The sequence below is a fragment of the Hyalella azteca genome, unplaced genomic scaffold (genome assembly GCF_000764305.2).
Source record: "Hyalella azteca isolate HAZT.00-mixed unplaced genomic scaffold, Hazt_2.0.2 contig1749, whole genome shotgun sequence".
NCBI lineage: Eukaryota > Metazoa > Arthropoda > Malacostraca > Amphipoda > Hyalellidae > Hyalella > Hyalella azteca.
The window spans coordinates 28,896-42,407 of NW_025932050.1; the positions used below are offsets into that span (position 1 = coordinate 28,896).

The 13,512-nt window shown below is 40.6% G+C and overlaps 1 protein-coding gene across 1 annotated transcript; it reads left to right on the plus strand.

Annotated features, from left to right (window-relative positions):
* The first annotated feature begins 3,090 nt into the window (after positions 1 to 3,090).
* LOC108672265 (cleavage and polyadenylation specificity factor subunit 4) lies at positions 3,091 to 5,827 on the plus strand. The gene is made up of 6 exons (XM_018159910.2): positions 3,091 to 3,405; positions 3,589 to 3,792; positions 4,082 to 4,271; positions 4,538 to 4,685; positions 4,898 to 4,972; positions 5,137 to 5,827. Exons 1-6 carry the CDS (start codon positions 3,303 to 3,305, stop codon positions 5,215 to 5,217), a joined length of 801 nt encoding a protein of 266 aa, XP_018015399.1. The 5' UTR covers positions 3,091 to 3,302; the 3' UTR covers positions 5,218 to 5,827.
* Positions 5,828 to 13,512: the final 7,685 nt, after the last annotated feature.

A 13,512-nucleotide genomic window follows, 5' to 3' on the forward strand; every position in this document is an offset into this window, starting at 1 on the left:
ATAGTTTGCAAATGGGGGTGCTGCCCCCCAATGGGCGAAATGTGACCACCTAATGGCAGCCATGACGGGGTAACATTGACCGGTTTGGAAATTAAGCTAAAATTACCATATATAAGACTCTGTAGAGTCTGAAACATAAAGAAAAAAACATTAATAGGTGTATCAAACATAAAATATGTTATATAGGTACCTATGGTAATTTTAACTTAATTTCCAAGCTGGTCAATGTTACCCCATCACGGCTGCCATTAGGTGGTCAAAGTTACCCCATTGGTTGTGGCACCCCCCATTTGCAAACTATGACACTTTCCTAAAATTTGTCTTTTGCATATGTAACTAGAAGAGTTCTACTACAATGCATCAAAACCTGGAGTTATTTTACCAAAAAATAAAAAAATTGGAGGGGGTACTCCGACAGGCTTTAAATAATAGCTCTTTTTCGTGGGTCACATTATTAGTTTTTTAACCTATTAGATATGCAAACTTTTTTAATCTTTCTATTGTGTTATGTAGCCTCAGTATTAGGCCTTTGATGGCCATTGACAAAATTTTTCTATGTCAAATCATTTTTGAGTTTTGGGGGTTTTTGTTAAAAAAATGAAAAGTGGTCAAAGTTACCCTGCCAGTCAAAGTAAACCCATTTTACAGTAGGTACTTCTGATGATCAAATCTTGAATTGTTAGGCAGCACAAGCATACATACCAAATTTCAAGTTTCTAGGATCTTCAGAAGTGCACTAAATTAAGGTTTGAATTTTTGATGACAGACAGACACGAAGCAAAACTAAGAAAAACGTGGTGAAAAGACTTTGCTTTGACACTATAGGTTGGACTGTTGGGGTTAGTAAATCAGTTTCAACTGTGAGAGTTGAAGTACCACAAGGTACTGTCTTTTTACCAACACCCTTCAATGTGATGCTGCATAATCTCCACTCAAACTTGTGTGAAGCTGGTTGGTTATGCTGACAATATAACACTTATTGTAAATGAGCTGTCTGTAATTGATTTGAAACTCATGGCTACATGAACACGTATCTTGACAAAATTGGTGGGTGGTGCAGTTGAAACTGCAACTGGCTGACAGTTAAATTTTAACCCAGCAAAGTGTTCTAACCACTACCAGGTCTTCATACCTCATTGCCCAGCTCCATATGTATCACTTTGAGTCTGCAACAGGAATATTCATCATGTGGTTTGCACTTTGTCATAAAGTGCTTGGATTTTATTTTGATTCACCTCATCTCACCTTCAAAAAATGTGTTGGGCAAACTTGCATAGCTTGCCTCAAAAGGTTACATGTGCTTTGAGCGTTGAGTTCAGTAAAGTGGGGAGCCTCATAACAGCTACTTTGTAGAATATATGTGCATTCATACAGAGCAAGATAGAGTACGGCTCCACAATTTTGGGACAATCTCACAATCTTTTTTAAACCAGCTTGAACATAGCAAAATTCAGCACCCAGATATATTCTGGATGCTTGTCACATCACGCTTGTGTTATCTTTATAATCTTTGTAAGCCAAAAGTTTTATTCTACTAATGCAACTCTGATTTCTTTTATCTATTTATAAAGTGGGTTCCGAGGTATATGTACGGTACATGCCTGCAAAGAACCAAGTGGCATGTATGTTGGGATTCATGGATCAGTGGATCCTCTTGGATATGCCATTTATTATGGAAGCACATCAGAGCTTTCAGAAGTTGAAACTTCTGCCTCTTCAGCAAGTTTCAATTCATTTAACATTCACATTTCTACCCCATGTTGATCTTTCCTCCAGCATTTAGTTGGAATTACTGAGCTCACAACAGTTAATTCAATGCATCCTGAAGTAGCTCAGAATTGCTTTATAGACTTTTAGAAACAGTACAATCCAAAATATTGACAGATCTACACTGACAACTCTCGTTCATCTGCTAGGTCTGTCTCTGCTGGCCTGTATTTGCCATCTATTTGCATGGCCACTGGATGGCTGCTAAATCCAAAACACACAGTGCTTGGGCTTGAACTGTTTGCTATATTGTACAAGGCTATGCAGCTTGCCACTTCTGATATTGCTCTGCAGATTAGGTCTGTTTTGATCCTCACTGATTCATGAGCAGCACTACAGCTTCTTTCTTCCTCATCTGGTGGATCCTACTGTTCAATTGTTTGTAGTTCGATTTCAGAAACTGATGGAAATAGAAGTGCTTGACAGAGTGGTGAGGTGCTGGGCACATGGCCATAGCAACATCAGTTGGAACAAAGTGGCTGACAAATTGACAAATCTTGCACACTCCAATGATCATTCTGCTAGATCCTGTTTGTGCTTCAAGGAGTGGCTCTCTTTATATAAGTCCATTTTCTATACTTTGCTCTCTGATGGTCAGGGGAAGTACAGTCTTCAGGGATGGGAATTTTCAGGCTGAACTTAGAAGCCACTGTAGATTATGTGAATTATGGATTACTACCTTGTTCAATTTAGTGTGCTGTGGCTTGCCTGCAACTTGGCCATGCTGGAGTGAGGCTCACTTGGCTCGTTTCAATTTGACTAATTTCTGTATATGCCCATCATGCAACACACACAGTACACAATCATTTCATCTTGCACTGCTCTCTATACACCAATCAAAGGAGAGAGTTTTGCTCAGCATTGGGGGATCTTATTACTTCCTAGGAACCTCATGTCAGCTCTTGGTGGGGGAGATAGGTATTCCTCAGGGAAGACATACTGCAGTAATTTGTTAGTTGGGAAAATACCCACTGAACTGCAGCATGGTGAACACCCTATGAAGATGTCCAGTTACTAATTTTTTTAAACTTATCTCTTGAACGGATTTAGCACAACTCCTTAGTTGTCATCTGCATTCCAGATCATTGATAATAGATATCATCATAAGATATGATTTTATTTTGTATGATCAAAAAATGGACCATGTGCTTATAATGAAAACAATCAAACTAATTATTATTGTCAATAGGATTGCTTAATGCTTAGGGGTGAAGCAATCAGTTTTTTTCTAGACTCATGAATTTGTTTAATATTCAAATTTTATGTATTAAATGTAAATTTTGATGTAAATCATCCTCAGTAAATTTGATGTATCAAATTTGAATATATATCTATTTAAATAGTGAATTGACAATACCATATATTAACATGGTTCTTATGTGTCCACCTTTTTAGTACAATGCCTGATTATTCTAGTATGGTAATATACTTGAAATTTATAAATAATATTGCTTGGTTGACCATATCTACCAGTCTGTGTAATGTATTTTAGTTCAAAAAGTTTTCTTTTCTCTCACTAGTATTTCAAATTCAAGATGGAAGTAATTATTGCAAATGTTGATGATGTCATTTTTGACATTGAAAGACAACTTGAGGAACAAACAGGTGCTCAGCTGCTACCTTTTCCTGGCATGGATAGTAAGTGTTGTTTATTGCTGATGGTTTACATTTTGAATAATTATTTATATTATCAATTTAATATAATAATTCAAATCTCCTCTTGTTTTCATGAATTCAGATAGAAATTGAATTGGAAAAAAAATTCTGAAGAAATATTTCATGCTCATTGAATTAATTAATTATTTTTAATTTATTTTTCAGAGTCAACATACTCAGTATGTTCATTTCACACTAGAGGAGCTTGTGCTAAAGGAGCGTCATGCCCATTCCGTCATGTAAGAGGTGACCGCACAGTTGTGTGCAAGCACTGGCTGCGGGGTCTCTGCAAGAAAGGAGATCAGTGTGAATTCTTGCATGAATATGACATGACCAAGATGCCCGAGTGTTACTTCTACTCACGCTTCAGTAAGTTTTTTATTTACTTTTATATTTATATTTTAATTTCACAATTTTACTTGTTTTTATAGTTTATTGTTTGATAAAAAGAAATAAGTAATTTGATTATACAGTCCATTCTCGACCTACATATACTGTATGTATACTAAAATATTGTTTTGCGAGCCAAGTACTTACTGTACCAAGTATACAGTGACATATCAACCAAAAAAATTTTTAATGTTTTTTAAATAGGTGCTGTCTAAGTTTTCAAAGCACTAAAGAGGTTAATGCTTTAAAGAGATTTTTGTAATTGCAGATGCGTGCCACAACAAGGAATGCCCGTTCTTGCATATCAGTCCTGATTCCCGCATGAAAGATTGCCCATGGTATGATAGAGGCTTCTGTCGTCTTGGTCCTCTATGTCGCAACCGCCATGTTAGACGAGTTCTCTGCATGAACTACTTTGCTGGTTTCTGTCCAGAAGGACCCGAATGCAAACATATGCAGTACGTATGCCCTAACATTAATGTGTTTTATTTCTCTGTGCAGCAGATAAATATTGGATGGTTAAAGCAGGAATAGACTTCTCATGCTTTGTGATATTTGCTGTAATTTTGTCTGGCAATAAATTCCACATTGATCAGGTTATACTTCTTATACTGTAGCACAGTTGTCTTTAATTGTTATGCGATGCATGCTAGATTTTTAATTTGGAGTTAATGGATGCATTACTTTGGTATTGACATATATTGACTGCCATCATCTATTTCAGTCCCCGCTTTGAGTTGCCAAAGCCACAAGAAGACAAGAACACCACGCAGCGCAGCAGCTCTGCTCTCACTTGCAACTTCTGTGGCGAGACGGGCCATCGAGCTAGCCATTGTTTCAAGGCAAATCCTCAGCTCAAAGAGTCCTACAACGTGAGTAGAGCATTACTTTTTCTATTGCAACTTTGTTCTGCATAAGGCATGATCACCACAGTGTTTGTTTGAATGAATTCAATGCATTCAGAAGCTCTACTGACCGCCACTTCTGATATTTTGTCTGTGCATTGCAATAATTGAAACGTTTTTCAATAATTTCTAAAGGTCTTACTAGAATTTACAACTTTGACGTTTTTTCTCTGCAACAGATGAACAGCGCCCTTCGCAATCGTAATTATCTGAGCTCATACTCGCAGAGAGTGGAGAAGATAGTCTGCTACAAGGTATGGTCAATAGCCATCAGAACATGAAACAAAATGCATCATAATCTTTAAAATTCTTGAGCTCTGTACTGGAAATTGTCCGATCGTGATTAGCGAGACAATTGTTTTGCAATTGAAACAATCCAAATTTACATTATGCTACATAAATTTTCTACTGTTTGCAGTGCGGTCAACAAGGTCACTTTGCCAACCGCTGCTCAAAGGGAGACTTCGCATTCCTGAACGCAGCTCCCCCCAACTCCTGAGACGGCCACGGTCGAATTGGCGCCTGTGTCGACTTGCATGTGCTGCTGCAAAGTTGTGTTCATATTTTTTCGTATATTGCTCATTATGAATAAAATAAGTCATAATTGTTTACACCTTAGTTGTAATGAACGTTGCTATACGTATTTCTTTGTGTGATTTGTTAACAATGTTTGCTTGAGTATTTTTGTTTTTAAATCAATAAATTCTGTGCTTTCAAGCCTTAAATAGAACATTTTGGCTATTGTTCAATAACATGATATGTATAGAATACTTTCATATTCCAATGCAGGTCACTCAAATTCGTCAACTGTATCCACTCGTTCAAAAGCTTCTTACTTTCACTGCTACATTTCTGCAGTGTCTCAGTATGTTAGCTCAGGAAAGTGACGTTTACCCTGCACGTTAAAATGTTTATACTATTTAAAGTGGATGTGATAGTAAATCAATACTAATTGTAGGCTACTTAGTTCCCAGGCAAGGACTAAGAAACCGTTTATTATTTTTCTCGTTTTCTGCTGCATATTTGTACATAGTTTAAAAAATCATGATGTCTAAAAATTGTCATCTCAAAATGTAGTTTGATTTTGATTAAAACAATTATTTTCTGAATTGAACTTTATCAAAACCAGTTGAATCGTTCGGAATATCCTCTTTTTGCGTTCGGATAATGTGATCGATGTATTTGAGCTAATTAATTAAGAAATTCGAATTGAGCTGTGCACGAGTACTCTGAGATAGGAGACGTTAGATCCACTTGACTTGCTGGGATTGAGAGCAACCGGAGTTCAAAGTGACTTGACTTGAGTACCTCTTCTTCTTGCATTCCTTTCCGTTCTTCGTTTGTTGCGCTGATTTAATCTTCAATCAGAAACACCATCGTTTGTTCTAGACTTTGAACTAGCGTTCATACTGCAATTAATCTTTTTTCGTTGCTCACTTTCTGTATTGGCTAAGTGCAATAATTAGTGCATTGATATCTCTCATTATCTCCTGAATTTGTTGCAGGTAGAGCACAATTGTCCAGTCTCCATACATGCGTAGTCTGAGCCACAGACCTGTCAATCAGTACGTAACTGAATTATTTACTATGCTCGTTTTGTTCATCGGTGACGAGAACGAGCCTTCTGAAATTACGTATTAATACTGTTGCCGTTTGTTTTAATGAAGATTTAATAGGAAATAATTTATTCAGCCATCGCATGGAATTTCATCAAATTTTCAGTTTTATTTGGCTATAATCCCCGTATTTAGAAGATACTACATTTTGTACGGCACCAACAGCCAGACATGGGCCGAAGGAAATCCAAGGGAATGTCCGTGCGCTCCTCGAAGTGGCAATAAACGTCACTCTACGACATACGTTTTAATGTAAGCTCACTAACTCTAAACGCCAAATGAAGAGTGTTTTATACCTATTTCACACTGTAGGAGTGAATTGAACCGTTGTTCATAAGAAGCTATGTCCAGCACGGGTTGTTTAGAAGCACTGTCCAACTCCAAAACCATATCATGAAAAGCCAAACTGAAGGAAAGCACCCCATTTGTGTATTTTTTGACATGCAGAAGGCTTACGATACAACGTGGCGACACGAAATACTGCAGTTCAGCCATCAAGCCGGGATTAAAGGTAACCTGGCCCCGTATATCCGAGAATTTCTCGCTACCGATCTGTCTGAGTGAGGGTGGGGGCTTCGCTCTCACCTCTATGCGTCCAGAACCTGGGAGTGCCGCAGGGAAGCGCGATTAGCTGCACGCTCATCTTGATGGCTATAAGCTCCCAGCTCCAGCATTCCTCCTAACGTACAGTCCTCTCTATACGTCGACGATTTTATGATCTATGCGTCATCCCACTACCTAACCGCCAAGACTTTCAGACCGCCATAAACCGAGCCAGTCAGTGGACCATGGCCCGCGGCTTTTTCTTTTGAAGCGAGAAAACCGTGGCCATGCACTTGAACGAAACCGCTCTCAGGAATAATACCCTCCATTGTTTTTACATGGCATTCAAATTACCGTATCCCCCGTAGCTAAATTCCTTGGCATGACATGGAACTGCAGGCTCTCTTGGGGGCTCCGCCAGCGGGCTTTGAAGGGCAGCTGCCTCCACAGGATGAACCTCATGAAGAACCTGACCTAACAGTCGTGGAGATCGGACAGGCTGACACTGCTTCACCTCTATAGAGCCATTATTAGAACAAAGATGGACTACGGTTACTTCATATACCAACACGCAATAAAACAAACCCTTTCTTTACTCGACCCGGTCCACAACGCAGGATTGGGACGACCCGGTCCCAATCAGGACATGCACCGGAGCATTTAGAACATCCCCCACTATTAGCCTCTATGCAGCGAGCGGCGAACCCCCACTCTATCTCCGCCGAATACAGCTCACACTACAGATGATAGCCCGCCTCAAGCAATTACCTCAATCCACAACATGGCGCAGCGTTATAACTGAAGACCGACCAAACATTTTCCCGTGCAATATCCCGTCATTCGAAAACTATGAAACACTTCTTGCAACAACACAGGCTCATAAACTAGAAGTCATAACAGTCACGTTTGTGGATGCCCCTGTATACATGGCGCATCCCCATCAACACATTCTGCCCGGACCAAAACTACCCACTAAAGCAAAGGACACACCCTACCGAGATAAGAAATCTCCTTCTCAACCATGCATCTACAAAGCATGCAAATTCTACACATATTTACACTGACGTCTCTAAAGGCCCGTTTACACTAGTGGCAACGACATGCGCTTTGAGTCGTTTGCTGCAGTGCCTCACCGCGCACAACCGTTCACACTACTTTTGTACTCTGTAGTTTAAGATCGCGCGCTTTGAAAGAATTGAAACACCAGTTGCCACCTAGACGTCAATGAGGATGGATGTAACCGAATTTGAGCTGTGGGCCATTGTTCTCGGGTGGCTGCGGTCCGTCATTCTTCGCACTATGCCAGTTGTAAACGAGAATTTAGCATAGGCATCATAATTAGAGAACTAGCACATTAAAAAAGATACAGTTTATAAAAAATATAGTCTATTCTTAAATAAAAAGTTCCAATATTCGTACCGATATTATATCATCCTTTGAAATCGCTAAACAGTAATGCATAAATTGTCAGAAGTTGCTAAAATCACATAAACTAAACACATGTAAAAATAACGTACATCATTTGCATTTCGATTTCTGAACTCCTTTGACCGAATACTCCATAGCCATTCATTTTCTCTATAAAGATCAATTAGGCTCTCTTCTAGAGAGTGACTCCAAACGAGTGGTGTTAGTCGACTTTTGGTGTGCCGGACCAGCGTACACAATCAACCTTACTAGACCACAGACAGCTATCTACTAAGTTACTAACTAAGAATTTAAAAGCAAAGAATAGTCCACAAAAATTCATATCTTTATAGAAAACGTTTCGGAGACCAGCTCCGTCGTCAGTTCGTAGAATCTAGAATCAGAAGTCACAAATTAATACATTGAAACCATAGAACGAATTGAATTTCTGTAATTAATTAATTTAGATTTTTAATTTGATTTAAATTTTTAATTTAATTTAAATTCTTAGTTCATTTGCGATTTAAGCATACAAGTGATATGAATTCTTTAATAGCTATTTACTAAGTGCCGCGCTGGTGTTGCATGAGGCATGGCCCCTGTCAATCGCTACCTCGTCAATCGGTCAAGAAGCGCATGCAGAGGCTGCAAAGCGCCTCTGCATGCGCTTTGAGGCACTTGATTCTCGTGTGTTGCCCCTAGTGTGAACGGGCCTTTAGACGAACAGCGCAGTGGGATGTGCAGCTACGACCGACACAGCAACGGTGTCAAGACGACTCGGTTCAAGCTCAACAATCTGCACCGCTTAGCTCCTCGGTGTCAGCTGTGCCCTTAACCTTATAGATGAATTGCCCAGAAACGACTTCACCATATTTATAGGGTTTATATACTCCAAAAGTGTGGTACAAGCTATAAGAGTTTATAACACAAACACCCCATCGTCAAGGAATTCCTAGCCGGGCTGGTGCGCCTGGCGGGGCAGGGAGAGCGGTAAGCGTCTGCTGGGTGCCCGGACATATGGGGTTGCGAGGCAACGCAAGGGCGGAGAAGGCGGCGGTAAACGCCGCCTCTTCAGACCAAGCGATCCATAGCGAGCAGGTCCCTTGCCGGGATCACTACCCTATCATCATGGCAAGTATCCGCCATATCTGACAAGAACAGTGGCTGAATGTGAGAAGGAACAAACTAAGAACAACTAAGGACTGTGTACAAGCGTGGAGTTCATCATACCAGAAATCCCGGAAGATGGAGGTAGCACTGTGCGGACTGAGGATTGGCCATAATACGCGCCTAACTCACAGCTACCTGGTCAAATGCCGCCCAATGCCGCATTGCAATGATTGTTTGGTACCCATGACGGTCTTGCGTATTATGGCGAAATGCCCGAGCCACAGCGGTACTCGGCAATACTACACTACCCCAAAACTGCTGCTCTCAGTCCAGACGAAATACTGTCTAGGATGCTGAAGGAAGTTCTGCGAAGCATCTTTAGAACTGATAACCTTGGACAATATCTAATCGAGTGTAACCTGCTGCTGGAGATCCAGCACAGCACCATGACATAGCTCAGAAAAGACCCACACCCTTGACAAAACTCCATAGGCGCGCCTCAGAAATAGAGAAGCCGGGTGGATAGCTAGAGGTCAGCATAGCCCAAGTCCGCAGTGCGATTCATATACCTTCCCGAGCGTAACGCAGCCGGGCATCTTCACGGCTTTTGATACAAAGCGCCCACCACAACAGTGCCGTTCAGTCACAGGCAGGAGCGCATACAGGCCGGAGCTCAACTGGCCGGAGCACAACAGACCCTACCGCAACAGCTACTCCTAACGTAACGTAACCTAACCTAACCTGCGCCGCCCGTTGCGGTACGACCTGTTGCGCTCCGGCCAGTTGGGCTCCGGCTCTGTGAAGCAGTGGCTGTGTTGTGCAAAGCGGATTTACTGTTAGCCGGAGTTACCCACAGCTCATTGATCTGAGGCTATGTGTAGCTATTGCATGCTGATGTTTGGCGTTGGGCCCAGGGCCTGCTTACGAGTCAATTTTGTTGCCCACGGCTGCGTTCCCGAGAAGCCTACCCCAAGACCAGATGGATCAGGCAGGGAGCCTAAAAACCAACGAAGAAACCTAACCCTGCAAAACCGAATATTTTACCTTCGGCGCGAAATAGGCGAAGCTGATCTGAAGCGCTAAAAATCTACCCCTACTAATACCTATAAGACACGGTGTCCAGCACAGGTTGATAATAAGATACCATATCCAGCGCATATTTTTTATACGATTTTCGACGAATTTTATTTTTCATCGCAAACAGGCTGCATTTCTCGCGCGATGTGTCGTGCAGCCTGCATGAAAAGCGAGGCTTGTAAATCAGGCTGCATGTATAACGCGACATAACAAGCAGGCTGCATGTATAACGCTATATACCAAGTAGACTGCATGTATAACGCGATATACCAAGCAGATTGCATGTACAACGCGATATACCAATAAGACTTCATGTATAACGCGATATATTAAGCTGGCTGCATGTACAACGCGATATACCAAGAAGACTTCATGTATAACGCGATATATCAAGCAGGCTGCATGTATAACGCGATATAACAAGAAGAAATCATGTATAACGCGATATATTAAACTGGCTGCATGTATAACGCGATATACCAAGCAGGCTGCTTCCAAGTATACTAGCTCATGGTCTTTACAAGGTCCTCGAAGGATTACTAGAATTTGAAACAAGAACCAACACCAGGGGCCACGGCTATAAGCTAAAAAAACTGCGATGCAACTTCTTCACGCGACAAAATTTCTTCTCGCTTCGAATCACCGACCTGTGGAACAGCCTACCCGATGACATCGTTGGCGCTCCAAGTATGAACGCATTCAGGAACAGACTAGATAAAGCTATGGGAAAAAAATATGTTCAGATTTGAAATGTCTAGCACCATATCGAACCCGGTGGAAGTCTAGTAGCTACTTCAAACTATCGTCAGTCATGAAAAGATCCGGTCAAATGACACGATTTTTGATCTGTGAACAAGGCACGAAAAGGAAAAGAATCGGCGACAGGTCACATCAGGCCTACACTTCAGCGCCGAGATCAATATGTTATGTTATGTTATAACGCGATATACCAAGCATGCTGCATGTATAACGCCATATAAGAAGCAGGCTGCATGTATAACGCGATATACCAAGCAGACTGAATGTATAACGCGATATACCAAGAAGACTTCATGTATAACGCGATATACCAAGCAGGCTGCATGTATGGTATATGGTCCATATAATATAAGAAGCAGGCTGCATATGGAGGGCAAGGCCCATTACAGCAAAGTTGTTCACCGCAGCATATGAGTTACAGAAGTCTCTATAATATACGGTCAATCATTTTAATCAAAAGTTTGAGTCAATCGATTGACTCAAGCGTAATTGACGGTGTAGGAATCCTTTTGACGCTTGATGCTATGCTTGATGGTTATGAATAGAAAATTTGGAGGATTCAAGCGGGTTAAAGGAGGGGATCGATCGCTTGAAGCAATTTTTGTCAAGCATTGCGTCAGTCACTTAGTAGAAACCATGACGAAACAATTCCTTGAGTTCCGAATACCTAGGAAAATATTATTAATGTTTTTGACTTTTTCATTTTCTTAAACTTTTTTTCATTTGTACCACTAGTTGGACCACCATCGTTTTTCCGTTATTTTTTCCACTTGAGAGCAAACAATGTTGCTCAAGAGGCAAAGGAAAGCCAAATCTATATTCCAAACCATTTCTCACCACCGAAACCAAAAGAGCAGTTCAAAAACAACTACTAGCGAACGAACAACACGTGTGCACTGATCCATTTCTGATGATAAGAAGGTTTTGATAAAAGATTGGAGACCTGGTAGTGGTTGAATGAATCGTTAGACTAAGGCTATTGATCGCTTATAGTGCCTCCTTAACTTTCCATTTTTCTGTGCTTCTTACTTTCGTTCAACACTAAATTGTTGTTTGTCACTGTATTCCGACTAGTACCTTTCCATTTTACTGTGCGTTCAACTCTGCTTTTTTAAATTGAACGCTGCATTGGTTCTACCTTCCCATTTTTATGCGCCACATCGTTTCGTTCACCACTACATTGCACTAGGTTACAGTTGGTTTACGTCCCAATTTCCGAGCACCATTTTATTTCGTTCACAATGCATTTTAGTCGACCGCTGCATTTGGTCACAGTGGCCTTCCCATTTTCGGTCACCACTATAACTTCACGACAGCTTCAGTTGTGCATCAACGACGATGCGTGTTCGGAACGGTAGAATTTCTGTTCATTCAACACCTGCCTCACTCACCACTCCTGTGAGCCTCGAAGTTACTAATTCTGCACCTCCTGCTCACGGCACACCTCGCCTACTCATCTAACATCACGAGAATCTTGTTGTTAACTTCTGCAGTCACTAGATTTCAAGATGACTCATAACAAATCTGCGTACAATATTAATACTGCATTACGCAGTCAACACTATGGAGCGATTGCGAACTTTCAAGCAACCTTATGGATGGGTATCCGTATTTATCAGTCAGGTTTACACATTTTATGCGTTTCGTTCCAGAATTGACGATTTTATTAATATAGGGAGCTCCTGTAAATTTCTATCATATCTTTGGTTTGTCGAAGTTTGGGTGACTTATATTTTTTGGTTGGCTCTTGCCTTGCATGCGGTCGTTCACATCGCCAGTAATTTCAACAAAAAGTTTATTTTTAGTCAGTTATATTTTATACAAATATTTTCGATTACGAACACAAGGTAAAAATCTGTGGAACTTTTTCCCTGGGAACGAAAATAACTCCCATGGAATTTCCAATTTTGCACCAAGATCCGCGAATGTCGGATTTGGCTTTAAAAAAAATCACGCCCAACCGACTTTGATCACGAGCAGTAAAAGTTTAAGAATGATTGGAATTGTTCCTAATATAATTGATGACATAACAGGCGAAACAATGCGTTAAATTGATTCTCAGTATTACTTTTCGACCCGAAAAATCATGGAGCTGATCGGTACAAATTCTGGGTGAAATTCGCAATTGACCAACAGAGGCTTCCTGTGATATTTTTCACTTATATTTTGAATGCTTGTTTGTGTTTAAATAAATAATTATTGTTCACGTCAGACGCTTCAATTATTCTTATTGTGAACCTAGCTCCCATTTATGTGTCTTTCATACTTGAATATTTTCAAAT

What these genes read in the sequence shown, in the direction of transcription:
- LOC108672265 (XM_018159910.2), top strand. Translation starts at nt 3,303, where the DNA reads ATGGAAGTAATTATTGCAAATGTTGATGATGTCATTTTTGACATTGAA. An exon ending in TTACTTCTACTCACGCTTCA is followed by an intron (nt 3,793 to 4,081) that starts GTAAGTTTTTTA and finishes TTGTAATTGCAG; the next exon opens with ATGCGTGCCACAACAAGGAA. An exon ending in CCCGAATGCAAACATATGCA is followed by an intron (nt 4,272 to 4,537) that starts GTACGTATGCCC and finishes CATCTATTTCAG; the next exon opens with TCCCCGCTTTGAGTTGCCAA.